Source organism: Chrysemys picta, chromosome 1 (genome assembly GCF_011386835.1).
Source record: "Chrysemys picta bellii isolate R12L10 chromosome 1, ASM1138683v2, whole genome shotgun sequence".
NCBI lineage: Eukaryota > Metazoa > Chordata > Testudines > Emydidae > Chrysemys > Chrysemys picta.
The window spans coordinates 357,961,468-357,988,791 of NC_088791.1; the positions used below are offsets into that span (position 1 = coordinate 357,961,468).

At 69.8% G+C, this 27,324-nt stretch overlaps 3 protein-coding genes across 4 annotated transcripts in view; 2 read left to right on the top strand and 1 right to left on the bottom strand.

The window, feature by feature from the left end:
* The first annotated feature begins 1,207 nt into the window (after positions 1–1,207).
* On the top strand, positions 1,208–11,103 carry LOC101952480 (ankyrin repeat domain-containing protein 50-like). Its single transcript, XM_065581923.1, is given in 5 exon segments — positions 1,208–1,352; positions 3,994–4,522; positions 5,956–6,032; positions 6,035–6,184; positions 7,754–11,103. Coding segments are annotated over 4 exon segments (3,708 nt in total). The 5' UTR covers positions 1,208–1,352; positions 3,994–4,127; the 3' UTR covers positions 10,840–11,103.
* A 3,056-nt stretch (positions 11,104–14,159) lies between these two features.
* Positions 14,160–16,136, top strand: C1H11orf42 (chromosome 1 C11orf42 homolog). Its single transcript, XM_005289638.2, has 3 exons — positions 14,160–14,231; positions 14,860–15,529; positions 16,018–16,136. Exons 1-3 carry the CDS (start codon positions 14,160–14,162, stop codon positions 16,134–16,136), a joined length of 861 nt encoding a protein of 286 aa, XP_005289695.2.
* The window catches only part of FHIP1B (FHF complex subunit HOOK interacting protein 1B), a 32,625-nt gene continuing 20,566 nt past the window's right edge, over positions 15,266–27,324 (bottom strand). For both annotated transcript variants that reach the window (XM_065581924.1, XM_065581925.1), the window contains 10 exons: positions 26,164–26,775; positions 24,919–25,077; positions 24,281–24,367; positions 23,673–23,840; positions 23,212–23,291; positions 22,362–22,528; positions 21,188–22,144; positions 18,757–18,935; positions 18,322–18,484; positions 15,266–17,483 (listed from right to left, as the gene is read on the bottom strand). In XM_065581924.1, the coding sequence (XP_065437996.1) occupies positions 17,227–17,483; positions 18,322–18,484; positions 18,757–18,935; positions 21,188–22,144; positions 22,362–22,528; positions 23,212–23,291; positions 23,673–23,840; positions 24,281–24,367; positions 24,919–25,077; positions 26,164–26,775 (2,829 nt within the window). In that variant the 3' untranslated portion in view covers positions 15,266–17,226. The remainder of the gene's footprint in view (positions 17,484–18,321; positions 18,485–18,756; positions 18,936–21,187; positions 22,145–22,361; positions 22,529–23,211; positions 23,292–23,672; positions 23,841–24,280; positions 24,368–24,918; positions 25,078–26,163; positions 26,776–27,324) is intronic.

Here is a 27,324-nt window from a genome sequence, read left to right on the forward strand (position 1 = left end):
GCCCCTGCCCCACAGCACAGCGCCCCCTAGTGCCCCATTGGGGCCAGCGCCGACTGCCGGGGAGAGCGCCCCCTGCCCAGCCACTGCCCCACAGCACAGCGCCCCCTAGTGCCCCACTGGGGCCAGCGCCGACTGCCGGGCGAGAACCCCCTGCCCAGCCCCTGCCCCACAGCACAGCGCTCCCTAGTGCCCCTCTGGGGCCAGCGCCGACTGCTGGGGAGAGCGCCCCCTGCCCAGCTACTGCCCCACAGCACAGCTCCCCCTAGTGCCCCACTGGGGCCAGCGCCGACTGCCGGGCGAGCACCCCCTGCCCAGCCCCTGCCCCACAGCACAGCGCCCCCTAGTGCCCCATTGGGGCCAGCGCCGACTGCCGGGCGAGCGCCCCCTGCCCAGCCCCTGCCCCACAGCACAGCGCCCCCTAGTGCCCCATTGGGGCCAGCGCCGACTGCCGGGCGAGCGCCCCCTGCCCAGCCCCTGCCCCACTGCACAGCGCTCCCTAGTGCCCCTCTGGGGCCAGCGCCGACTGCTGGGGAGAGCGCCCCCTGCCCAGCTACTGCCCCACAGCACAGCGCCCCCTAGTGCCCCATTGGGGCCAGCGCCGACTGCCGGGCGAGCACCCCCTGCCCAGCCCCTGCCCCACAGCACAGCGCCCCCTAGTGCCCCATTGGGGCCAGCGCCGACTGCCGGGCGAGCGCCCCCCTGCCCAGCCCCTGCCCCACAGCACAGCGCCCCCTAGTGCCCCATTGGGGCCAGCGCCGACTGCCGGGCGAGCGCCCCCTGCCCAGCCACTGCCCCACAGCACAGCGCCCCCTAGTGCCCCTCTGGGGCCAGCGCTGACTGCTGGGGAGAGCGCCCCCTGCCCAGCCCCTGCCCCACAGCACAGCGCCCCCTAGTGCCCCTCTGGGGCCAGCGCTGACTGCTGGGGAGAGCGCCCCCTGCCCAGCTACTGCCCCACAGCACAGCGCCCCCTAGTGCCCCATTGGGGCCAGCGCCGACTGCTGGGGAGAGCATCCCAGCTCGGGCTCAGTTGTACGTGCCCCCAGCTCTGTCAGCTCCCCCCCCCCCCCCCCCCCGCACCCTCCCATCCAGGGCTGCGCGGTTCCCTCAGGGCAAGACGGGGTTACTGGCACCCGGGCGGCTGGGTTAAGGTGTGGACCCGGTGAATCAGCAGCCGCATCCCAGGGGCGTGTCCACCGGTGGGATCGGCCGGGCAGGGAGCCCAGCACAGCAGCAGCCAGGCCGGCTCCGCACGCTGCCTGGGCCACCAGTCCCTGTGGGGCTCTGGGTCACTGACCCCAAAACAGCTACAGACCAAGTGAGAGCCCAGACCCCTGGGTGCTGGGGAGCGTGGGGTGAGTGTGGAGCCTGGGGCTGCGGGTCGGGAGTGAGGGGCACCGCAGAGCTGGGCTGGCAGGGGCTGCGGGGTCGGGAGTGAGGGGCACCGGCAGGGCTGGGCTGGCAGGGGCTGCGGGTCGGGAGTGAGGGGCACCGCAGAGCTGGGGGTGGTTCTCTGTGTTGATTACCCCTCCCCAGTTGTGTTTGAGCCCCCTGTGTTGCCCGTGTTGCCGCCTGGGGCATTTCCCTGCTGTCGCTCCAGACTTGTTCCCCCCCAGCACCGTCTGGCGGGGGGATCTCCTCTGGCCCCAGAAGGGCAGTGGGGGCTAGAGGGGGGGGGCTGGGAGCCCGGACTCCTGGGTTCCATCCCTGGGCCGCTATGTGATGTGTGTGACCTTGAGCTGCCCCCCTTCCCTCCCCGTCTATGACTCAGTTTCTCCTTTTGGCCCTGCCTCCTGGGAGGGGTTTGTGAGGCCCTTTGAGCTGTGTCTGGGTGGGGAGAAAGGGCCTTCTCCTCCCAGCCTCATCCTGCAGGAGTAGGGTGACCAGACAGCAACTGTGAAAAAACAGGACGGGGGTGGGGGGTAATAGGCGCCTATATAAGAAAAAGTTCCAAAAAACGGGGACTGTCCCTCTAAAAACGGGACATCGGCGGCCGTGGAGAGGGAGGTGGGGCCGTGGGGGTGGACGTGGCGGGGGTGGGGGGCTGTGGCGGGTGGGGGATGGACGGGGTGGACGTGGCGGGTGGGGGATGGACGGGGTGGACGTGGCGGGGGTGGGGGGCTGTGGCGGGTGGGGGATGGACGGGGTGGACGTGGCGGGGGTGGGGGGCTGTGGCGGGTGGGGGGATGGACGGGGGTGGACGTGGCGGGGGTGGGGGGCTGTGGCGGGTGGGGGGATGGACGGGGTGGACGTGGCGGGGGTGGGGGGCTGTGGCGGGTGGGGGGATGGACGGGGTGGACGTGGCGGGGGTGGGGGCTGTGGCGGGTGGGGGGATGGACGGGGTGGACGTGGCGGGGGTGGGGGGCTGTGGCGGGTGGGGGATGGACGGGGTGGACGTGGCGGGGGTGGGGGGCTGTGGTGGGTGGGGGATGGACGGGGTGGACGTGGCGGGGGTGGGGGGCTGTGGTGGGTGGGGGGATGGACGGGGTGGACGTGGCGGGGGTGGGGGACTGTGGTGGGTGGGGGGATGGACGGGGTGGACGTGGCGGGGGTGGGGGGCTGTGGTGGGTGGGGGGATGGACGGGGTGGACGTGGCGGGGGTGGGGGGCTGTGGTGGGTGGGGGATGGACGGGGTGGACGTGGCGGGGGTGGGGGGGCTGTGGTGGGTGGGGGATGGACGGGGTGGACGTGGCGGGGGTGGGGGGCTGTGGTGGGTGGGGGATGGACGGGGTGGACGTGGCGGGGGTGGGGGGCTGTGGTGGGTGGGGGGATGGACGGGGTGGACGTGGCGGGGGTGAGGGGCTGTGGTGGGTGGGGGGATGGACGGGGTGGACGTGGCGGGGGTGGGGGGCTGTGCAGAGAGGAGAATGGAGAACAAACACGGGGGACTCAGGTGTAAAATTGTAACTGGGCGGCCGGACAAAATTCCAAGAGCAACCGGCTGAAAGTAGCAGCAATTCTTTAAGTACATCAGAAGCAGGAAGCTGCTAAACAACCAGTGGGGCCATTGCACGATTGAGGTGCTGAAGGGGGAACTCAAGGACGTTAAGGCCATTGTGGAGAAACTAAATGAAATCTTTGCATCGGTCTTCACGGCTGAGGAGATTCCCAAAGCTGAGACGTCCTTTTTAGGTGACAGATCTGAGGAACTGTCCCAGATTGAGGTGTCATTAGAGGAGGTTTTGGAACAAATTGATAAATTAAACAGCAGTAAGTCACCAGGACCAGGTGGGATTCACCCAAGAGTTCTGAAGGAACTCAAATGTGAAATTGTACAATTCCTAACTATAGTCTGTAACCTATCATTTAAATCAGCTTCTGTACCAGATGACCAGAGGATAGCTAATGTGACACCCATTTTTAAAAAGGGCTCCAGAGGTGAGCCTGGCAATTACAGGCCAGTAAGTCTGACTTCAGTGCCGGGCAAACTGGTTGAAACTATAATAAAGAACTGAATTGTCAGACACATAGATGAACATAACTTGTTGCGGAAGAGTCAACCTGGCTTTTGTAAAGGGAAATCATGCCTCACCAATCTACTAGAATTCTCTGAGGGGGTCAACAAACATGTGGACGAGGGGGATCCAGTGGATAGAGTGTACTTAGATTTCCAGAAAGCCTTTGACCAGATCCCTCACCAAAGGCTCTTACGCAAAGTAAAGTGCTACGGGATAAGAGGGAAGGTTCTCTCATGGATCAGTAACTGGTTGAAAGACAGGAAACAAAGGTTGGCAGGGTGGGAGATGGGCGTGGCAGGGTGGGGGATGGGCATGGGGCCGTGGCAGGGCAGGGGTGGGGGTGGGGCCATGGCAGGGGGTGGTGGCAGGGCGGGGGGTGGGCGTGTGGCCATGGCAGGGCGGGGGATGGGTGTGACAAGGCAGGGGATGGGCGTGGGGCCGTGGCAGGGCGGGGGATGGGCATGGCAGGGTGGGCGAGGGGGGACAAACACAGGCAGCCGGGGCGTTGCCAGGTGAACTCTCCTCTTTCTCTCCCCAGGTCTCCCCACGCCCGGCCATGCTGCCCCCGCGGAGCACGACGGCCTGGGCGCGGCGTGGCTGCCCGGATCTGGGGCCTGGCCCGGGGTGGGGGGGCCCCCTGCAGCGCCCCCCGCAGGCTGGCTGAGGCCCGGCATGGAGGGGGCAGGGAGCCAGCTGCGGGACAAACCCTTCTACTGCCGGGAGTGGGCGCTGCAGCGGCTGGCGCGGGGGCTGGCGCGGGCCGGGCCGGGGGGGCTGCTGCTCACGGGGGGGCCCGGCTGCGGGAAGACGGCGCTGTGCACCGAGCTGCTGTGGCCCACGTCGGAGCAGGGCCGGCAGGCGGGGCTGGGCGCCCGGGCACTGGGCTGGCACTTCTGCCAGGCCCACGACGCGGCCACGCTGTCCCCACACCACTTCCTCCGGGGCCTGGTGCGCCAGATGGAGCAGTGCCCCCTTCTGCCCGGGTACGGCCCCCGTCTGCGCCAGCCCGGGGCCCGTGCCAGCCTGGAGCCTGCCCAGTGCGGACACCCTGACGAGGCCTTCAAGAGGTGAGAGCTCCCAGCGCCCCCACCCTGTGCCCCCAGCACCCCCACCCTGCGCCCTGTGCCCCCAGCGCCCAGACCCTGTGCCCCCAGCGCCCAGACCCTGCACCCTGTGCCCCCCTACACCCCCACCCTGTGCCCCCAGCACCCCCACCCTGTGCCCTGTGCCCCCCCTACACCCCCACCCTGTGCCCCCAGCGCCCCCCACCCTGTGCCCCCAGCACCCCCACCCTGCGCCATGTGCCCCCAGCGCCCACACCCTGTGCCCTGTGCCCCCAGCGCCCCCACCCTGCACCCTGTGCCTCCCAGCGCCCCCAGCCTGTGCCCCCAGCACCCCCACCCTGCATCCCCCAGTGCCCCCAGACTGTGCCCTGTGCCCCCAGCGCCCCACCCTGCATCCTGTGGCCCCCGGTGCCCTCAGCCTGCACCCCACGGTGCCCCCACCCTGCGCCCTGAGCCCCCAGCACCTCCACCCTGCGCCCTGTGCCCCCAGCGCCCCCAACCTGTGCCCTGTGCCCCCCGGCGCCCCCAGCGCCCCCCACCCTGTGACCCCAGCATCGCCACCCTGTACCCTGTGCCCCCAGCGGCCCCACCCTGTGCCCAGTGCCCCCCAACACCCCCACCCTGCGCCCTGAGCCCCCAGCCTGGGCCTGTGTGCCCAGCGCCCCCACCCTGTGCCCTGTGCCCCCGGCACTCCCACCCTGTGCCCCCAGTGCCCCCAGCCTGGGCCTGTGCCCCCACCCTGTGCCCCCCAGTGCCCCCACCCTGTGCCCTGTGCCCCCAGCCTGGGGCCTGTGTCCCCCAGCGCCCCCAGCCTGTGCCCTGTGCCCCCAGCACCCCCAGACTGTGCCCTGTACCCCCCGGTGTCCCCATCCTGCACCGATACCCCCCCCAGATTCTCTGTGCTGTGCTCCCCCAGTGCCCCTTCAAGAGGGGCCCCAGCACTGTGCCCCTCGTACCCAAGGGGGGAGCCCAGCACAGTGGGGGCTTTCCCTGCCCCCAAGGCCCCTCTCAGCCTGGGCAGCCGGTCAGCCCCACCCACCAGGTAACCGCACCTGTTCAGTGTGAGCCCCCCTGTGGGCCTGCCAGGCTCTGCATCTTGTGCCCCCCCCCGACGCTGCCCCCTCTAGAGTCGCTCCCCCCCCCATGGGATCTTCCATCCCCTCAGTATCCCCATATGCCCCCCAGCACCCCGTCCCCTCGGTACCCCACACCCGAGCCCACGTGGCGCCCTCTCTCCAGAGCTCCCTGGGGGGCCAGGCTGCGCCCCTGGGCGGTGGGGGGGACGGGCCCCCAGCCCTGCACTGAAGAGGAAGAGACCCAGCTGGGGGGGGGGGCTGTAGGGGAGCTGGATCATCAGAGGGGTAGAGCCTCTCCCCGGGGGGGGGGGGCTGCCCCTGTAACCCCTCCCTCGCTCCTCTGACCCCCCGTCTCCCCAGGGCCGTGCTGCTGCCGCTGCTGGACCTGCCACCCCCGCCCCAGAGGCTGCTGCTGCTGGTGGACGCGGTGGACGCTGGCGGCGCCTGGGGGCCAGCGAGTGGCAGCCGGGGGGGCCCAGCACCACCATCGCCCAGCTGCTGGCCACCCACCACCACCTGCTGCCCCCCTGGCTGCTGCTCGTCTGCTCGGCCCGGCCCCATGGCAAGGCGCTCGCCCGGATGTTCGCCGGTGAGAGCCCGCGGGGGGCGCTGGGCACGCTTGGGGGGGCGGCTGTTTGCATGGCAGGGAGGGGCTGGAATTGAGTTGACAGTGAGCCCTTGTTGCCAAGAAGGCGAACGGCATTTTGGGCTGTATAAGTAGGGGCATTGCCAGCAGATCGAGGAACGTGATCGTTCCCCTTTATTCGACATTGGTGAGGCCTCATCTGGAATACTGTGTCTCCAGTTTTGGGCCCACACTACAAGAAGGATGTGGAAAAATTGGAAAGAGTCCAGCAGAGGGCAACAAAAATGATTAGGGAGCTGGAGCACATGACTTATGAGGAGAGGCTGAGGGAACTGGGATTGTTTAGTCTCCAGAAGAGAAGAATGAGGGGGGATTTGATAGCAGCCTTCAACTACCTGAAGGGGGGTTCCAAAGAGGATGGAGCTCGGCTGTTCTCAGTGGTGGCAGATGACAGAACAAGGAGTAATGGTCTCAAGTTGCAGTGGGGGAGGTCTAGGTTGGATATCAGGAAAAACTTTTTCACTAGGGCCTGGTCCCCACTTAGTCCGGACTTCGGACTAAGGTACGCAAATTCAGCTACGTTAATAACGTAGCTGAATTCGAAGTACCTTAGTCCGAACTTACCGCGGTCCAGACGCGGCAGGAAGTCTCCCCCCGTCGACGCCGCGTACTCCTCTCGGCGAGCTGGAGTACCGGCGCCGACTGTGAGCACTTCCGGGATCGATCCGGGATCGATTTATCGCGTATTAACCAGACGCGATAAATCGATCCCAGAACATCGATGGCGGTAAGTGAAGACTAGGCCTAGGAGGGTGGTGAAGCACTGGAATGGGTTACCTAGGGAGGTGGTGGAGTCTCCTTCCTTAGAGGTTTTTAAGGCCCAGCTTGACAAAGCCCTGGCTGGGATGATTTAATTGGGGATTGGTCCTGCTTTGAGCAGGGGGTTGGACTAGATGACCCCCTGAGGTCCCTTCCAACCCTGATACTCTAGGATTCTATGATTAATTCAGATGGGGGCCAGCAGCGTGCTGGGGGGATGGCTACACTCTGAGGGTGGGGGGCTTGCACATGGGGGGGCACAGGTGCCAATTGCACACAGGGGGGTGTTGCACATGGGGGGGATTGCACACGGGGGAACAGGGGCCTGTTGCACACGGGGGGGTGTTGCACATGGGGGGGTGTTGCACATGGGGGGCACAGGGGTCGGTTACACAAGGAGCATGGGGGGGGTTGCACACGGGGGGCACAGGGGCCTGTTGCACACGGGGGGTGTTGCACATGGGGGGGGTTGCACACAGGGGGCACAGGGGCCGGTTGCACATGGGGGGGTGTTGCACATGGGGGGGTGTTGCACATGGGGGGGTTGCACACGGGGGGGTGTTGCACATGGGGGGCACAGGGGCCGGTTACACAAGGAGCATGGGGGGGTTGCACACGGTGGGGTGTTGCACATGGGGGGCACAGGGGTCGGTTACACAAGGAGCATGGGGGGGGTTGCACACGGGGCGGGCTAGTTGCCGGTGGGCAGAGGCCGGTGGCACCCCCGTGCTGACCCACCCGCCTGGCCCCCAGGGTTCCGGCGGATCTGCCTGGACGACCTGCGGCGGGCGCCGGTGGTGCGGGACGTGCAGCGATACATCCTGTGCCGGCTGGAGCAGGAGGAGGGGCTGCGCCGGCGCCTGACCCACGAGACGGCCGAGATGTTCAACCAGCTGCGCATTAAGAGCAATGGGTGCGTTCTGTACCTGGAGCGGGTGCTGGATGGGGTGGCTGAAGGGTCGGTGGCGCTGCGGGAAATCCGCCACATCCCCGGCACGCTCAACGGCCTCTACCTGTGGCTGTGCCAGCGCCTCTTCACCGGCAAGCTCTTCGCCCGCGTGCGGCCGCTACTCAACGTGCTGGTGGCCGCGCCCCGCCCGCTGTGCCCCCACCAGCTCCACAGCACCCTCTGGGCGCGCCAGGCCGGCCCCGGCCCCAGCTGGGAGGAGATCCAGCGCCAGCTCGATAGCCTGGCCACGTTGCTGCTGGACGGCCCAGGCGGCACCCGGATCCTCTTCCACGCCAGCTTCGCCGAGTGGCTGCTGGACGTGAAGTACTGCACCCAGCGCTACCTGTGCAGCGCGGCCGAGGGCCACGGCCTGCTGGCCCTGAGCGCCGCCTGCCGTGGCCCCCAGCTCAGCCCCCGTGAGGTGCACGACCTGGCCCGCCACCTGCTGCGCGCCGACCTGCGCCTGCCGCCCTGCCAGCTGGCACTCTGGATGGTGTGGCAGGACGTGCCCGTGGCCCACTGCCTGCTGGCCGACCTGCCGACACTGCCGCTGGAGACGGACGTGCTGCAGCTGCTGGTGCTGGCGGGGGCGCGGCTGGGCGAGCGGGAGGCGGGCGCGGGGGCCCTGCTGCACCAGGCCCTGGAGCGGGAGGACTCTGTCCGCATGCTGCTGGAGAACGGGGCCAGCGCCAACCAGCGGGATGCCAACGGGCGCACCCTGCTGGCCAGTGCTGCCCACAGCGGCATCCCCGAGGTGGCCAGCCTGCTGCTGGGCTGGGGCGCCGAGGTGGAGGCGCCCGACCGGCACGGGCAGACCCCGCTGACGCTGGCCGCACTGCAGGGCCACGCTAAGTTCCTGCACTACCTACTCGCCCACGGCGCCAACGTCAACCACGCTGACCGGAGGGGCTGGACGGCGCTGCGCTCGGCCGCCTGGGGCGGGCACGCCGAGGCCGTGGGCACCCTGCTGCGGGCGGGCGCGGATGTGGACTGGCGGGACGTGGATGATCGCACGGCACTGCGGGCAGCCGCCTGGGGGGGGCACGAGGGAATCGTGCGGACGCTGCTGGCACACGGCGCCCAGGTGAACCGGGCCGACACTGAGGGGCGCACGGCCCTGATCGCTGCCGCCTACATGGGGCACCGGGAGATCACGGAGCTGCTGCTGGCGCACGGCGCTGACATCGACCACGCCGACGCGGACGGGCACACGGCGCTGTCTCTGGCGGCCCTGTGTGTGCCAGCCAGCTGCGGGCACGCCGACGTGGTGAGCCTGCTGCTGGAGCGCGGGGCGCACGCGGGGCACCGTGACCGACACGGCATGACCCCGCTGCTGGTGGCCGCCTGCGAGGGCCACACCGAGGTGGCCGAGCTGCTGCTGGAGGGCGGGGCCAACATGGAGCAGGCGGACGCCGTGGGGCGCACCCCACTGCTGGTGGCTGCCGCCATGGGGCACAGCACCATGGTGCAGACCCTGCTGCTGTGGGGCGCGGCTGTAGACGTCAAGGATGCCCAGGGCTGCACGGCTCTGAGCCTGGCGGCCGCCCAGGGCAACAAGCACGTGGTGCGGGCCCTGCTGGAGCGCGGGCTGGACAAGAACCACCCGGACGCCATGGGCTGGAGCCCGCTGCACTTGGCTGCCTGTGAGGGGCACGCGGGGGCCTGTGGGGTACTGGCCGAGCATGGCGCCCGCCTGGACCAGCAGGACCAGGACGGCCGCACCCCCCTCATCCTGGCAGCCCAGGAGGGCCACGGCGAGTGCGTGCGGCTGCTGCTGGGAAGTGGCTCCCCCGTGGATCACCGGGACCATGACGGGCGCATGGCGCTGGGCGCGGCTGCACTGGGGGGGCACCGGGCCATGGCCGAGCTGCTGCTGCGCCGCAGAGCTGACCCCAATCTGCCGGATGCCGCGGGGCGGCCCCTGGTCTACCTGCTGGTGCTGCAGGGCTGTCAGGACCTGCTGGAGCTGCTCCTGGCGAGTGGCAGCGACCCAGAGGCGCGGGACGCACAGGGGCGCACGGCGCTGCACGTCTCCTGCTGGCAGGGGCGGCTGGAGGCGGCGCGGGCGCTGGTGCACCACGGCGCTGACGTCAACGCGCTGGACACGGAGCAGCGCTCAGCCCTGCACTTGGCCGCCTGGCAGGGCCACGCCAGCACTGTGCGCTTCCTGCTGGAGCGCGGGGCACACGTGGACCAGGCCTGCAGCCAGGGCGCCACAGCGCTGGGCATCGCTGCCCAGGAGGGCCACGGCGAGGTGGCGTGGGCGCTGCTGGAGATGGGTGCTGACCCTACCCACACCGACCGGTACGGGCGCACGCCCAGCCATGTGGCCGCCCGGCGGGGCGAGGCCGCCATCCTGCGCCTGCTGCAGAGCCACGGGGTGCCCACCGCCACCACCTGCTCCCCACCGGGCGCCTCCGGCCACTCCTGCGCCAGCCCCCCAACCCCCACCGCCCCCAGCCAGGGGCCCGGCTCGGACTCGCCACAGTCCACAGCCGACGCCTCCCTGCACAGCTCCCGCGGCTCCACCTGCCCCTCCCTGGCCACGGCACAGACGGTGCCGGCCGACAGCCCGACCTTCACCCAGCAGCTGCAGCACTCGCTGCCCCGCAGCCGCCCAGCCCCCGCCCCCAAGAGCCCCCAGCCCAGCCTGGCACTGCCCGGAGCCCCAGAGCCGCAGGCAGGCAGCCCGGGGCGGGAGGTGCCATCCCCCGGGTGGGACCCCAAGCCCAACGGCCTCCTGCCCTGGCAGGATGGGGGGCCGACAGGGACCCTCTCCCTCCTCTCCCTCGCCACGCTGGACCCCCAGCTGCACCTCAAGCGAGCCGTCAAGCTGCAGTTCGAGGGCCCCACCTGCTGCAACGACCCCAGGAAGGAGACGCCACTGTGAAGGTGACAGGTTTCAGAGTAGCAGCCGTGTTAGTCTGTATCCGCAAAAAGAAGAACAGGAGGACTTGTGGCACCTTAGAGACTAACAAATTTATTAGAGCATAAGCTTTCATGGACTACAGCCCACTTCTTCGGATGCATATAGAATGGAACATATATTGAGGAGATATATATACACACATACAGAGAGCATGAACAGGTGGGAGTTGTCTTACCAACTCTCCGAAGAAGTGGGCTGTAGCCCACGAAAGCTTATGCTCTAATAAATTTGTTAGTCTCTAAGGTGCCACAAGTACTCCTGTTCTTCTTTTTGTGAAGGTGAAGGGAGCAGAGGCGGGGGGCAGTGCTAGGGGGGAGGGGCTGGGGCTGGCCCTTCCCCACTGTCTTCCTGCTTGGCTGTGGGGCCAGGCAGCCAGGGGGCCGGACGTGCTGCTGGCGGATGGAGCGCGGTTAGCGCCCGGGGCGGGTGGGCCGGGGTTACTCCAGGGGATGCTCCAGCCTGTTCCCCACAGCCCCTCACTGCCCCCCGCGGAGCCGCCCAAGGAGAACAGCCCCATGGGGCAAGAGACTTGGCCGCACGGAGATGGGACCTGCCCTGGCTGCTGGCTGGGACAAGCTGCCAGGGACATGGGGGCTGTGCCCAGGGCTGGGGCGTCCTCGGCCTAGCTGCTGTGGGGAGTGACCCAGGTGGCCAGAGACAAGCAGGGGCTGTGGGTCGGGAGTGAGGGGCACCGGCAGGGCTGGGGAGGGCAGGGCAGGGCTAGCAGGGGCTGCGGGTCGGGAGTGAGGGGCAGCCAGGGGGCAGGGGCTGTGGGTCGGGAGTGAGGGGCAGCGGGGGGGCAGGCTGCCCCCCCCCCGGCACCAGACCCGGTCGCCTGGGTCCTGCACAATCCGGGGCTGTATCTGGTGCTGCTACAATGTCTCAGGAGGCTGGGGGCTGCACTGATTTGCATATATTTGCATAACTTTCTGTAATAAATACCCACAACCTTGATCTGGCGTGTTGGTGGGGAGGAGGGGAGGGCTCGCCTGGGGGTCAGTAACTGGGGAGGGTCAAGGCTGGCTGGGGGGCAGGTCACTCTGGTACCGGGTCCCCCCGCCCGCGTTATTCTCAGCCACTGCCCAGGAGGGGCCTGGGAGAGTCATGGGGGAGGGGTTGCACCTGGGTGGGGGGCAGAGCCCCCCCAAGCCTCCCCTCCCCCAGCCAGTGCCTCTCCCTTGGGCTGTGCCCACCAGCTGCTCAGGGGTCACTGCTTGGCACCCCCCGACGGGCATCTGCCAGCCCCCCCCCACGGCATGCAATGGGCTCGTGGGCCCCGAACCCCCCCCCTCCCATTGCCCCTGACTCGCTCCACGCGCCCCACGGCCGGGAGGCCTGGGCAACATTCCCAGCAGAGAACAGATGGAGACGCGTCCCGGGGCCGGTGGCTACGACTGGCGCCCGTGGACGGGCTGGGTGGGGATGGGACGGGCTGGACAGAGCTCGGATGGGACGGCAGAGCTGGGACGGGCGGGGACAGGACGGGCTGGGCTGGGTGGGGCAGTGCAGAGCTGGGACAGGCAGGGATGGGACGGGCTGGGTGGGGACAGGACGGGCTGGGCTGGGTGGAGCAGCGCAGAGCTGGGACAGGCAGGGAGGGGACAGGGCAGGGCCCAGCACCAGGTGGCCGTTCACACGGGGCTGGAGCCGACTGGAGGCCCGTGGTGCTGCGGGGGCCACACGCTGTCCTGGCTGGGGGGTCACGGCCCCGGCCTAGCCCCTGCGCTGTCCCCATGGTGGCCCAGCCGCGCCCCGCTGGACGGGCCCCACGGCGTGTGGGCTGCAGGGCCCAGGGCAGAGTCAGGAACAGGGCTGGGGCCCTCCCGGCCGCCTGCCCGATGCTGCTGTGGGGGCCCCGCCTGGCAGGCACCGGGAGCCGCACAACGGTTGGCGGGAGCCCAGGGTGGCCACCTCCTGCCCAGCCCCCTCTGCCGCCATGGGCCCTGGCTCTCAGCGACGCCCGCACCGCCCCAGGGCCCATTCACACCTGGCGCTGCCCCACAGAGGGGCCCCATGAGCTGGGCGGGGGGAGCCTCCTGGCTGGGCACCTGCTCTTCCCTCCTGCCAGGCTCCGGGTGCTGGATCCTGGGCCTGAGTCCCCCCGGGCAGCTGCTCCCCCAGCCCCACCCCGGCCCCCGCGGGCAGCGCCCCAGGCTGGCGCCGGGAGTCCCACGTTGTGTGGGGGCATTGCCGGCCCCTGGGGGCAGGGGGAGCCCGGCTGCCCGAGCTGTGTCCTCTGCACCCAGCTCCAGCACCTGCACCTCCAGCCCCCGGGGGAGCCACCGCCCAGCGTCACCTGCTGGGAATGGGCCTTAAACTGCCGGGGCTGGGGCAGCCACCTCTGGGGTGGGGCGCGGGGGGGGCTGGTTTGACACGGACCCCTCGCCCGGTGCAGCCACCTCTGGGGTGGGGTGCGGCGGGGGGCTGGTTAGACACGGACCCCTTGCCCGGCGCAGCCACCTCTGGGGTGGGGCGGGGGCGGGGGGCTGGTTAACCACTGCCATCCGTGGACACGCCCAGGGGAGGCCCAGCTGGGAGGTCAGGTGAAAGTCTGACTGTGGGGTCTGGGGCTGTCACTGACTACGAGGGGTGAGCACCCCCCTCATCCCCCCCCACCCCAGTGCAGCCCCCCCCAGCTGTGACCCCCCCAAATCACCCCAAATGCCACGAAACAGACTCCAGCTCCTGCCACAGCAATGTTAGATGCTCTGCTGAGCAGCCCCCCCCCCCCCCCCGTGAACTGCCCTCCCCCTTGGGAGCTGCCCCCCCGGCTCCCTCCCTTCCTGTCCCCAACCTGCTGCGCCCCATCCCCACAGCAGTGCCATGGGGCGGGGGCAGGGCCTGGCTCCAGCTGCAGCCCCCAAGCCGTGGGGCGGGGACCCAGTGACCCTGCCTGCCCCGGGCCATGGGACTGTGGCCCCTGTGCCGACCGGCCTGCATCAACTGGGGCCAGGAGCCTGGGGGGGCCACACCCAACGCTGCAGCCCCCCCCCCCCCCTCCGGTGCCCCAGTGGCCTGTGGAACTCCCCATCCCCAGGTCCCCAGCCGCACAGTGCCAGAGCAGGGCGCACAGCAGGGTCTGACACACACACACCCCCACCCAGGGCACCAGCCACGTCCCCCCACAGGGGGCACCCCCTGGCAGTGCCCTGAGGCGGGGGGGAGGGGGTGATGGAGCCAGCAGCACTTTGTGACCTCACAGCCTGGCCCCACACCCAGCTGGGCCCCAGACCTAGGCTCTCCGAGCAGGGCCAGTGCAGCCCCAAGCCCGGCCCTCCACCATGGCGGACAGCGGGCCCTCGGCACTGGAGATCGGGGAGGCCGATGCCAACTGGGCGCTTATCAGAGACAAGGTGGGGGCATGGTTGGCGGGGGGCGGGGGCCACAGCCCAGGTTCTGCCTGTGGGGGGGGTCACATGCCCAGCCCCACGTCCAGCCCGGAGGGAGCCTAGACCAAGGCTGCTCGGTGCTGGGAAGGGAGCCCCTGAGGTGCACTGAGGGCAGAGCACCACTGTGGTGCTGGGCGCACACCCCAGAGCCAGCCGCATCTCCGGGCCGGGCCAGGGATCCCCGTATAACCAGCCCCCGTGCCCCACCCCAGAGCCAGCCGCATCTCCGGGCCGGGCCAGGGGTCATAAACAGCCCTTGTGCCCCACCCCAGAGCCAGCTGCATCTCAGTGCTGGACCAGGAGTCCCCATATAACCAGCCCCCCATGCACCACCCCAGAGCCAGCCGCATCTCCGGGCCGAGCCAGGGGTCCCCGTATAACCAGCCAGTGCACGCTACACCAGAGCCAGTCACATTTCACCACTGGCTGCAGGGTCCTCATAGAACCAGCCCCCCTGCCCCACCCCAGAGGGGCTGCGGCTCTGGGCCGGGCGAGGGGGGAGTCCAGCCATTCCTCCTTCGGGCTGCGCGTGGCTCGGTGGCCCACGAGGGGTCCCCGTCCCCAGCCCCTCCAACCGGCACTGTCCCAGCAGGTGGTCGAGGAGCGCTTTGGCCCTGTCGCGGTGCCCGTGCCCTTCCTGGAGGACGCGGCGGCCTACGACCTGCTGAGCGTGCTGGTGAGGAAGCCGGGCCGGGCGCGGCGGCTGCTGGGGCGGGCCCGGCCCCTGGTGCCGGTGGGGGCGCTGGCGCAGCTGGTGCAGCAGGGGCTGGAGCCGGGGGCGCTGGCGTGCTGCACGCGGGAATACAGGGCGCGGGGCGAGGCGCACTACGAGGAGACGCGGCTGGTGGCGGGCGCCCCCTGCCACATCCAGCTGCAGCTGGCCAGCGTGCACAAGAAGGTGGCCTTCCTGGCGCTGCGCCCCGGCCAGCTGGCGCTGCGCCCCGACCTGCCCTGGCTCCGCGGCCTGCGCAGCCTCTACCTCCTGCATGAGGTCTTCTACTGCGGCGGGCTGGCGCTGGCCGTCAGGCGGGGGCAATGCCAGCGCACCCTGCGCCTGCCGGGGCCCCGGCCCCTCGCTTTCTGCTGCCTCAAGTTCGCCCTCGGCCCCCGCTGCCTCCTTGGCCCCCAGAAACCCCTGGGGCCTGCGCTGCCCGCCCGGGCTGCCTGGCTCAAGCTGCCCGTGCCGGAGCCCCCGGCCCCTCCCGCCGAGAGCAAGAGCAGCCCCGAGGGCCAGAGCCCCTTCTGCAGGGCCGCCAGGACAGGTAACGGGCGGGGGGGCCGTGGGGCTCGAGGGGGGGGCATGGGGATCGTAGGGCCAGCCCCAGCCTTGGCCACTGCTGGGGGACAGGTAACCAGGCCTGGGTGGGGGCCATGGACACTGGGGGGCCCTTGGGGTGCTGGGGGCATTGGGGGCCATGGGCACTGGGGGGCCCTTGTGGTGCTGGGGACACTGGGGGCAATGGGGAGCTTAGGACCAGCCCCAGACTTGGCCCTCACTCCGGAGCAGGCAGCACTGGACTGAGCCCGGCCCCGGGGGTCGCCTGGCTCGGGGGGGTGGGGAGCACGGGGTTATTTAGGGCAGCCCAGGGGTGGGGGATTCTGGGGATCTCAGGGAGCCCCGGCAGGGTCCGGCTGGCAGCCTGGCTTGGCTCCCCTCAGCTCTGGGCCGAAGCGCGCCCAGCCAGTGCCCGCCCTAGGGCAGTACGGACCCCTAAGCGCCCTGCAACACCAGCCCCCTCTCTGCCCTCAGGGAAGTGGCCGTTCGCCAGGCGCCGCGCCCAGCCAGCTGCCCCCCGGCGCGGGGACCCCGACCGGCATGCCATGTCCCTGCCCCTGCTGCCGAGCACCGAGTCCGACAGCGACGGCTGAGCCGGGCCCCGAACCCCGGCCCGCCATGAAACACGGCATCTGCACTGAACCCAGCTGGGCGTCTGCGTGTCCTGGGGGCCCAGGACAGGGCAGGGCAGAACCCAGGGGAGGGGAGGGCAGGGCAGGGCCCAGGGGAGGCCCCAGGGGAGGGCAGGGCAGGTCCCAGGGCAGGGCTGGGCACGCCCCAGGGGAGGTCCCAGGGGAGGGGAGGGCAGGGCAGGCCCCAGGGCAGTGTCCTCCCCCCACACCCCCAAGGTGCTGCTGGCAGCAGGTCCCTCAGGCCAGGGCCTTTGCTCCCTGCATGGCAACCCCCCCTCGGCCCCAGCTGCGGGGCAGGGCCCGGTGCGGGGGTCGCCCATTGCAGTGGGGAGGGCGGAGGCTCCGAGGGGGAAGGGCCCTGCCCAAGGGCCCAGAACGAGAACCCAGGCGTCCGGAGCCCCTGGGGGAGCGAAGACCTGAGGCAGGGAGCACACGGCCAGCGGTGCAGCGCCCAGCCAGGCGCCTTGGCACAGGGTGGGGGGGAGAGGGCTGACCGCAGTGCCACGTTCTCTTTTGGCCTGGCACAGCCAGTGACCCAGCACCCCTCAGCCTTCACTGGGTGAGCGGGCCTGGGCACAGAGTATTCCCCGCTGCCCGGCAGGGTCCAGACCCCCAATGTCCCTGCCACTCTGCTGGGCCCCTTTCTAAGCTGCCAGGTGGGGCAGGGAACCATGGGGCAGCCCACGGGCTGGGGGTCATGGAGGCAGCCAAAGGACAGGAGAGTGTGGGGGTAGACGGGGGGGGCAGCCCGCTGGGCAGGGGGTCGTGGAGGAAGACGGGGGGCAGCCTGCAGCAGGGGGTTGTGGGGGCAGTGGGAGGAAGCCCATGGGACAGGGGGCAGCCCATGGGGCAGGGCAGCGGGGGGGAAGCAGGGGGCAGCCCGGAGGGGTGGGGGCCCCGCACACACGCACACATACACCAGGCAGAGGGACACTCTCCTTTATCCGCAGTGCAGCCCCCCCGCCCCCCCCCAATAAATTAAGGTCCGTGTCCTGAGGGCAGGTTAAAACGGCGAGTCCCGGCCGGCGGGCGCCGGGGCCGGCGGGCGCCCTCACTCCTCGGGCTCCAGCAGGAAGGGCGAGGTGACCGCGTGGGCCTGGGCGATGGCCGCCAGCTCCTTGAGGAACTCGCTGAAGATGACGGCGCAGTACACGGCGTTCCTCACCCGCAGCGCCTCGCTCTGCTTCTCTGCGCCGGCCGGCGCCTCCCGCACCTGCTGCAGCGCCAGCTGGGCCGCCTGCCGCGCCCGCGTCGGGCTGTTGGCGTGTCGCAGGATCAGCTCCCCGATGGACGGCTTGCGGCTCTTCACTGCGGGCAGAGCGGGGAGTGAGCCGGGCCCGGCTCTGGGAGGGCAGAGCGCGGGGAGTGAGCCGGGCCTGGCTCCCGGAGGGGGGGGGGGCAGAGCGCGGGGCCAGGCTCCTGGGGGGGCAGAGAGCAGGGAGTGAGCCGGGCCTGGCTCCCGGGGGGGGCAGAGAGCAGGGAATGAGCTGGGCCTGGCTCCCGGGGGGGCAGAGAAGGGAGTCAGCCGGACACGCTCCTGTCCTGGGGATTACAGAGGGGCCGGGGGGCTCTGGGCTCTGATCTGACCCGGCGCTAACCCAGGACTCTGCACTGGGTCCAGACCCCCAGGCACCCCCCTGCTGTTCCCGCCGGCAGAGTCACTGCAGAGTCAGGCAGGGGGATGCCTGGCTCCCTTTGGGGACAAGTCTCCCGCCGGGCTCCCACCAGGGGGACTCACTGAGGGGGATCCCGGCGTGACGCGGGGGCTGGGGGCTCCAAGGGTCGGTCCCTGGGGGGGGGGGGAAGCCGAGGGGCTGACCCCAGCGAGTATGACCCAGAGGGGGCTGATGCTGGGGGCGCCGGGCCGGGGAGGCCAGACTGGGGGAGCCGGGCCGGGGGAGCTGGGTGAGGGCGCCGGGCGAGGGCGCCGGGCCGGGGAAGCTGCACTGGGGGAGCCGGGCCGGGCAAGCCGGGCCGGGGGAACGGTCACAGCAGGGAACCCTGTGCCCACAGGGATGGGCTGGCTCAGTGGCCGGGGGCAGGGTGAGCTTGGCAACCCTGCTACATACAGCCCGAGCACGGTGCCAGGCGGGCCCGAAGCAGGTGGCAGCCCCCCGCCTGCCTCCCCCCCGTGCCCTGGCCCTACCCAGCGTCTCCGAGCGGCGCAGGGCCGGCGCGGCGTTGGGGGCGTCGGCCCAGTCCAGCTGGCCGCGGGCGAGCAGGTACTTGCGGGCTTTGAAGAGCAGGGCGGGGAAGTCGTCCTGTCTGGCGGCAAAGCTCTCGATCTTGTTCTTCACCGAGCCCAGGACCTGCAAGGCAGGCGGCTCAGTGCCCAGGCAGGGGGCCCCAGCGACGGCTTGCGCCAGGCCAGGCTGTGGGGATGCCAAGGGGCAGCATACGATGACCCCAGAACCTGCAGCCCTGGGCAGGGGCTCCCCACTGACTCAGCCCCAAGCCCTGCGACCCCCCCAGCAATCTGGGTGCCCCCCCGCCCGCAGGTCATTGCCCTGCCACCGAGCTGCGAGGCCCAGCAGGGACCCCAGGACCCCGAGAGCGGGCAGGGGCCATGCCCGGGCGGTACCTGCAGCAGGGACTTGACGCTGGGCTGGAAGACCATGTTGGTGTTGAGCAGGAAAGAACGGAGCAGGGGCTGCGGGTAGCAGGCGAGTCGCGCCACCAGCCCCGTCAGCAGCACGTTGACGTACAGCGAGTTCTGCACCATGTTCTCCAGCTTCGCCAGCAGCACGGCCACGAAGGGACCTGCGCAGGGCACGGTGTCACCAGGGCCTGCCCGCCAGACCCCGCCTCCCCCTGCCTCCCGCTGGGCCCCCACCTGCCCCCCGGGCACCAGCCTCCCCATGCCTGCCGGGCCCCCGCCTCCCCCTGCCTCCCGCTGGACCCCCACCTGCCCCCCGGGCACCAGCCTCCCCCTGCCCGCCGGGCCCATGCCTGCCTGCCCCTGCCCTCCAGGCACCAGCCTCCCCCTGCCCGCTGGGCCCCCGCCTGCCCCTGCCCCCCGGGTGCCAGCTGCCCACTGGGTGCCAACCTCCCATGCCTGCCGGGCCCCCGCCTGCCCCTGCCCTCCAGGTGCCAGCCTGCCCACGAGCCCTTGCCGGGCACCAGCCTCCCCCTGCCTGCCGAGTGCCAGCTTTCATGTTATTGACACAAACTGTGACCGTATAGATCACTGTTGCAACCAAGGTCCTGTAGTGGCCCCAAATCTTGTCCAAAGGAGATCAAGTAAGGTGCCTATGAGGAGGTTCTGGTTTGCTGGTTATGATTATGTGATCTGTGGGCGTGTATCATTTTTGTATTTAAAGTTATAAGTATTGGCTCTAGACTGTCTGTAGTTCAAACTTGTGCTGTGCTGCTGGGAGACACCCCAGACAAGTTGGTGTCAGCTCTGCCTAGTCTGCTGGATGGACCGTTAAGGACCATCAGCTACAACTGCCCCACTGAGAGAAGGCAGATACCCTTGTGCTCAGCAAGGCAGGGACATGCTGTGACGAACTGGGACTGTTCTGACTGTGGTCTGTGAATGCTGACAGGGGAGTGTGGCTGGGATAGTCTGCATTGGGGGATGGGAGACTGAGTCTGCCCAAAGGCGAATACCTGAGCGTGTAACATGAGAACCCAGGAAGGGGTTGGAGGCCAGGTGACACCTTTGCCTGGGAAACTGAACAAAGGCTGTGGGAGGGGTCGCTGAAGGGGAGTTTCAGGAGCTGGCTGGTGACATGGCTGGGAGGCAGACAGGGCTCTAACCTCCCAAGGGGGCTGGGGCGCCCGGGGACCCCAAGATGGACATAACTGAGGGGGGTCCTGTTGTCTATGCCTGCAAGACCTGTCTTGGACTGTGTTCCTGTCGGCTAAATAAACCTTCTGCTTTACTGGCTGGCTGAGAGTCCCGGTGAATCGCAGGAAGTGGGGGGTGCAGGGCCCTGAGTCCCCCACACTCCGCGACACACGCCTATGGACAGAACTCTAAGGTTTTTCCAGGCCATGTGCTGGGTAGCTTGTATTTGAGACAAAGGAAGCACAAGCCACCTGGCAGAGGATACAAAAGGCTGCTGCATCTCCCCCATCTTGTCTTCAATCCTGCTTCTGACCTCTGGAGGGACTTTGCTATAAACTGAAGCTCTGAACAAAGGACTGAGGACCCATCCCAGTGGGGGATGTTCCAGAGACTTGATTTGAACCTGCAGTTTATTCTATCACTGCTGCAAGCCTGAACCAAGAACTTTGCCATTCCTGTATGTAATTGATTCCATTTAACCAATTCTAACTCTCATCTACATCTTTTTCCTTTTATGAATAAAGCTCTAGATTTTAGATTCTAAAGGATTGGCAACAGCGTGATTTGTGGGTAAGATCTGATTTGTATATTGACTTGGGTCTGGGGCTTGGTCCTTGGGATCGAGAGAACCTTTTTTCTGTTACTGGGGTATTGGTTTTCATAACCATTCATCCCCATAACGAGTGGCGCTGGTGGTGATACTGGAGTGTCTGAGGGAATTGCTTGTGTGACGTGTGGTTCGCCAGTGGGGTGAGACCGAAGTCCTCTTAGTCTGGCTGGTTTGGTGCCTGGGTGTGCCAAGGGACCCCAGCCTTGGGCTGTGAGTGCCCTGCTCTGAGCGATTTGTCCTGCATTGGCACTCTCAGTTGGGTCCTGCCAGAACCGCATCATTACACCAGCCTCCACCCTGCCCTGCCCACCAGCCCCTGGCCCCCCACCCTGCCCTGCTCACTGGGGCACTGGCCCCCACCCCACACCAGCCCCCACCCTGCCCACCGGACGCTCCAGCCCATCCCACCCTTTTGTCCTCCAGCCCCCAACTTACCCTTCCTCCTCTCAACAGGCCCCATGTCCCCATACCCCACCCCCAACCCAGCCAGTCCCTGCCCTGGCCCGGATGGGAGCCAGCGCCCCCCAGAGGGGACAGGTCCATCGCAGGCCCTTAGCCAGGCTCTGGCTCCGGCGCTGGGACCCGGGATGCGGCCCCGCCCACACTCACCTGTGAAGGGCTGGCTGGGCGGCTGCCCTGGAGTGCGCAGGGGGCTGCTGACAAGCTGGGCCAGGGGCTCCGGTGGCCGGGGCTGCACTGGGGCCCCCCCAGAGACGAGCGGAGCCGGGCGCTCGGCGAACCTCTCGTCAGCCTCCTCCTCCTCCTCCCGGGAGAGGGGCCCGGCGGGCGAGGCGGGGGGCTGCCCAGCCCCACTCTGCAGTTCAGCCTCCAGCTCCCGCAGCTCCCGCGAGAAGCTCTCGATGCTCAGGCTGGAGCCGTTGGGCTCGCTGGGCGCCCGGGCCAGCAGCTCGTCGATCAGGGAGTCCACGGACGGCTGCTCCCAGGCCGGGGCCGGGGCCGGGGCCAGGCTGGTGGGGGAGCCGTTCTCCGCCTGGGCCTTGAGCCCCCTCCGCTCCCGCTCCGAGCCGGCGAAGGGGGGGCCCCGGCGCACCTTCTTCACCACCACGTCCCCGTCCGGCCTGCTGGGCCGGCTCGGCTCCGCCCCGGGGGCCCCGTTCAGGAGGGGGGCCGAGTCCTCGACGTCGGGCATGGGGGGGCCGGCGCTAGGCTCACTGCTGCTGGGGGCCCCGGCCGGCCCCCCGCCCTCCTCTGGCAGGCCCCTCTTCTTAGTGCGCGGGGTGGCGGGGCCGGGGGGGCCGGCGCTAGGCTGCTCCCCATCGTAGGGGGCTGACCAGATGCGGCAGGCCAGCACGCACTGCTCCACGCTGAGCTGAGCGTCCCGCAAGTACTCCAGGTAGTTCCCGTCCAGCTCCGCCACCTCTTCCCACCGGGCCGGGCGGTGGGAGGGGCTCCCGCTGGGCGTGGCCAGGCCGGGCGAGCGGGGCGCCGGGCTCCCCGCCTCTGAGCTGGAGCTCTGCTGGCGCATGAAGAAGGCGAGGCGGGAGGGCGTGGAGGGCTTGGGCACGGTGACCACGGAGGAGGTGTCCACGGTGGGGCTCCCGTGGGCTGCGAGGAGAGAGCCGAGAGGGAGCGTTATCGGGGGGAAATGGAGACCTGCCCACGGAGCTCACCGCTAGGCACCCCGAGCAGCACCCCCATCTCCCAGGTGGGCACCTCCCACCGGCCTGACTCCCGCGGGCGAGCCCCCAACAGCCACCGCTTGGGCACCCCCAGAGACCACGCCAAGGGCCCCCTTCCCCACAGGCACCAGGGGCCGGCCCACCTTTGGCCCAGGTGGCGTGCTCCTCCCGGTCGGGCGCGGGCAGGCTCTCGGCCCGGCAGCAGCGCGGGATCAGCGACAGGAACTTGGCGGCCGTCTTGCCGTAGATGTCCAGGTCCTTCACCGCCCGCCTCTGGCTCAGCATGACGTGGCTGCAGGGGATCAGGTACCTGGGGGCAGTGGAGCAGCCCGGTCACACCAGGCCGTCCCGCCAGGGCTCGCCCAGGCCCCGCTCTCAGCCCATCGGGGGGCAGGCGCCCGATGTTCCCAGGCTGCGTGGGCAACCAGAGCAGAGCCATGCCAGGAGCGGGCACTAGGGGGCGGTGTGCTCCACGCTTCCCCTCTGCGGCCCCGCGGGTGACGCGTCCCCAGCCCTGTCCCCAGCCCGGAGGGGCTCGGGGCTCCTGCAGGAGCTTGGGGGGCTCTCCAGGGCCCCCAGCCTCAGCCAGCTCCAGGCCCTGCTCAGATGGCCACCGCCCCCTGTGCCACTGGGAACTGGCCGTGCCTGCTGCACATCCCTGGGACACGCCGCCCACCAGCCCCGGGGCAGCTCCTCCCCCTCCTGCTAGCCCCTGCCCCACGCCAGCCCCTGGGTGCTCCAGGCCTGGGCAGGGGAAGGCGCACCCTGACAGCCGGGCCGGCTAGCGAGGGGGGCCCGGGGCCTGTTCGCTTTGGGAGGAAGCAGCCGGGGCCAGGATCTGCTCCGGCAGCCCTCGGGGCCCAACACAGGCCAGCCAGGAGCCATGGCGCGGCTGGAGAGCCTCCGCTCTAGGCCCTCCCTGGCAGACAGGGAAAGAGAGGCAGAGCGGGGCAGGGCTCCCGGCTGGAAGGCAGGACGCAGCCGCCGGCTCACCTGAGCACCAGCTGCAGCATCACGTCCTCGCAGTTCAGGTTCAGCAGCGTGCGGAAGAGACTCAGAGACACCATGCAGAGCTGGGGGGAGAGAGGGAGGGGTTAGGCGGGCAGGGGGGCTGGCCCCATGGCAGGCACTAGGCGGCCCAGGCTGGCTCCTGGCCCTTGCCAGCACCAGCAGCGGGGCAGCACCCGGCCCCTCGGCACGTCCCCCGGGAAGCTGAGCACTTGGGGGGACAGGCCCCTGGAACCCCGAACCAGGGAGCTGGGGGAAGGGCAGGGCCCGTCCCCTGGAGCCAAGATGTGCTAGGGGCCGTCGCCGGGAGCTGGGGGCCGTCCCCGGGAGCTGGGGGCCCATACGCAGGAGCTGGGGGCCGTCCCCGGGAGCTGGGGGCCGTCCCCGGGAGCTGGGGGCCCATACGCAGGAGCTGGGGGCCCATACGCAGGAGCTGGGGGCCGTACCCGGGAGTTGGCGGCGATGCGGGCGACGAGCGTGTCGAGGATGGTGCTGTGGTCATGCCGGTGAAGCAGGATGAAGCGCAGGAAGGTTTGGAGCAGGGCCGGGTCGCTGACGCTGCGCAGGAACAGCTCCAGGTACGCCGTGCTGGCCATCAGCTCCTCCACCGCCGTCTGCGGGACAGCCGTTCAGCCGTACTGCCGGGACCCCCCTCGGCCGCTGGGGACACCCCCGCCGCAGGGCTCGGCCGCCAGGGACCCCACCCACCGCAGGGCTCGGCCGCCCGGGACCCCACCCACCGCAGGGCTCGGCCGCCAGGGACAACCCCCCTAGCCGCAGGGCTCGGCCGCCAGGGACCCCACCCACCGCAGGGCTCGGGCACCCGGGACAACCCCCCTAGCCGCAGGGCTCGGGCACCTGGACGCTCCCCCCTAGCCGCAGGGCTCGGCCGCCCGGACGCTCCCCACAAGCCGCAGGGCTCGGCCGCCAGGGACACTCTCCCCCCCGCCCCCTCCGCAGCAGCTGAGCCAGGCCAGGGGGCAGAAGCCCCCAGGGGTCAGGCAAGAGCGGAGCACATTACCCATGCTAGCAGCCCCCCCGGCTATGGGCCTACCTTGTGCAGGGCTGGGCCCATCACGGGCACCAGGAAGCCGTTGTGGACGTAATCCACCAGCTGCTTCTGCACCAGCGGGTGGGCAACCTGCAGGAGCACAGAGCTCAGAGTGGGCTCCCAGCGACAGCAGGGACTGCAGGACGCCTGGGTCCCTCCCAGCGCAGCCAGACACTGCGATCTGGGCCACAGCTTCCGCTCCGCACCAGGAGAAGGGTGTAGTGGGGCAGAGGGATCTCGGGGTGGGCACAGTGCTGGGCAGGGCTGGCCGAGGCGGGCACAGTGCTGGGCAGCCCCCGGCCGAGAAGGGGATCTCGGGGTGGGCACAGTGCTGGGTAGCCCCGGCTGGGAAGGGGATCTCGGGGTGGGCACGGTGCCGGGCAGCATGGGCTGAGGCGGGCACGGTGCTGGGCAGGGCTGGCTGAGGCGGGCACGGTGCCGGGCAGCCCCCGGATGGGAAGGGTATCTCGGGGTGGGCACGGTGCCGGGCAGCATGGGCTGAGGTGGGCACAATGCTGGGCAGGGCTGGCTGAGGCGGGCACGGTGCCGGGCAGCCCCCGGATGGGAAGGGGATCTCGGGGTGGGCACAGTGCTGGGCAGAGCTGGCTGAGGTGGGCACCCGCGGACTGCGGCCTGCCCACCTGGATGACGGCATTGCAGAACTCCAGCGAGTTCATGAAGAGGACGAGGGCGGGCACCCCCATCCAGTCCTCGCGGCGCAGGCAGTGCCAGTCGTCCGCCCGCACCTCGATCTTGCGGGGCAGCGAGGAGTAGAGGGCGCTGAGGCCCGTGGCGAGGACCTGGGGACACAGGATCGGCGAAAGGCTGATGGTTAGGGAGAGCCCCCAGCAGTGGGCACCTGGTGCCAGGTGCTGCCCTGACAGACGCTTCCCCCAGTACACGGGGAGGCAGGTGGAGAGGGGCCAGGGCCAGCGTCTGGGCAGGGACACACTGGCACCCTGCCACTCTGCGCCCAGCAGGGAGCTCAGGGCCAGGCTGGGCACTCGGCTGGACCCCGTTCTGGGTCCCTCACGCCGGGCCAGGCTCACCAGCTGCTGTGCAGGGCAGGGGCACGGGGGACGCACTGAACTCAGCCCGACCTGGGCTGAGTCACCACATCTCTGTGGGCCTCCGTGGCTGCCCCGGGGGGCACTGATGCTGCAGTGATGGGCCGGAGGAGGTGCCCTGCCAGCCCCCCGGAGCGCCCCTGCCAGGAGTCAGCCACAGCATGCACAAGCCCCCGTCCCACTGGCTCCGGCCGGGAGGGGCCCCTGGGGCTGGACCGTCCCGCTGGCTCCGGCCGGGAGGGGCCCCTGGGGCTGGCTCCGGTGGCACTGGTCGGGAGGGGCCCCTGGGGCTGTCCCGTCCCGCTGGCTCCGGCCGGGAGGGGCCCCTGGGGCTGGCTCCGGTGGCACTGGTCGGGAGGAGCCCCTGGGGCTGGACCGTCCCGCTGGGTTTGGCCGGAAGGGGCCCCTGGGGCTGGCTCCGGTGGCACTGGTCGGGAGGAGCCCCTGGGGCTGGACCGTCCCGCTGGGTTTGGCCGGAAGGGGCCCCTGGGGCTGGCTCCGGTGGCACTGGTCGGGAGGAGCCCCTGGGGCTGGACCGTCCCGCTGGCTCCGGCCGGAAGGGGCCCCTGGGGCCGGCCCGTCCCGCTGGTTCCAGCCGGGAGGAGTCCCTGGGGCCGGCCCCGGTGGCACTGGTCGGGAGGACCCCCTGGGGCCGACCCGTCCCTCTGGCTCCGGCCGGGAGGGGCCCCTGGGGCTGGCTCCGGTGGCACTGGTCGGGAGGACCCCCTGGGGCCGGCCCGTCCCTCTGGCTCCGGCCGGGAGGGGCCCCGTGGGACCGGCCGGGGAGCAGCCCGGGCGCAGGGCCGCGTGGGACCGTACCGGGCAGAAGTAGGAGCTGCCGGTGATGTAGGTGGCCACGGCGTGGTTGCTGGCGGCCATGGCCAGGAGCAGCAGCAGGGCGTCGCGGGCCTGCTGCCCCGTGGGCCCCTCGTGGTGGATGAAGGGGACGAGCAGGGAGAAGAGCAGCAGGTCGCCGGGGCCCTGCTCCGTGGGCCGGTGGAAGAAGAGCTCCAGGAGCGCCGGCTCCTTGGCCACGCAGCCGCAGAGCTGGTTGAGCAGCAGCACCAGGCTGGTCTGCAGGGAGGGCGAGGCCGGCTCGGCGCACAGGCTCAGCAGGTGCAGCAGCGGGCGCCGCACGGGCGGGTGGCGCAGCAGGGGCTGGTGGCTCTGGCTGATCAGCATCTCGTAGAGCTTCAGCTGCTCCGCCCGCTGCTCCTCGCCGCTGTCCCGCTGCAGGTGCCAGTGCAGGAGGCGCTCGAGCAGGTTCTCCGCCAGCACCAGCTGCAGGATGGGCCCCGCGCCCGCCCCGGCGCCCGCCCGCTCCTCCGCCAGCAGCGTCAGCATCTGGTAGGTGTTGTTCCGCACGGCGCTCGCGTCGTCCGCCGTGCCCGGGCCCGGCCTGGGGCCCCGCGTCTCCAGGATCCTCAGTACCTGGGGAGACAGCAGCAGGCGCTGAGCGGGGGGGGCGCGGGCTCTGGGGGGGGGCACACGCTGTATGGGCAGGTGTGACGAAGTGGGACTGTTCTTAATGTTTCCTCTGAATACTGTGTGGGTGCCTCAGTTTCCCCCATGCATTTCTTAAGTCTCTAGGTGGTGGGGAAAGGCCAGTGCGCATAAATCACTGACACACTGTCTCCTGGCAACTAATGGCCAGGCCCTTCCCCCCTGCAAGGTAATAGCTAAAGGTGAACAAAGAGATCAGGTAACCTCCTGGCCCAGGAAAGAGACAAAGCCCGGAGAAGAAGGGGCTGGAGGGGGTTTGAGAGTTGGAGCTACCAGGGGACTAGGAGTGAGGGCAGACGTGGGTGTCTGGCTCTCTGAACCCCATCATGGACCCGGCCCCGTTCGCCGCTGTACCTACAAGCTCTGTGTTAGACCGTGTTCCTGTCATCTAATAAACCTCTGTTGTACTGGCTGGCTGAGAGTCACGTCCGACTGCGAAGTGGGGGTGTGACGTTATTGACATAAACTGGGACCATA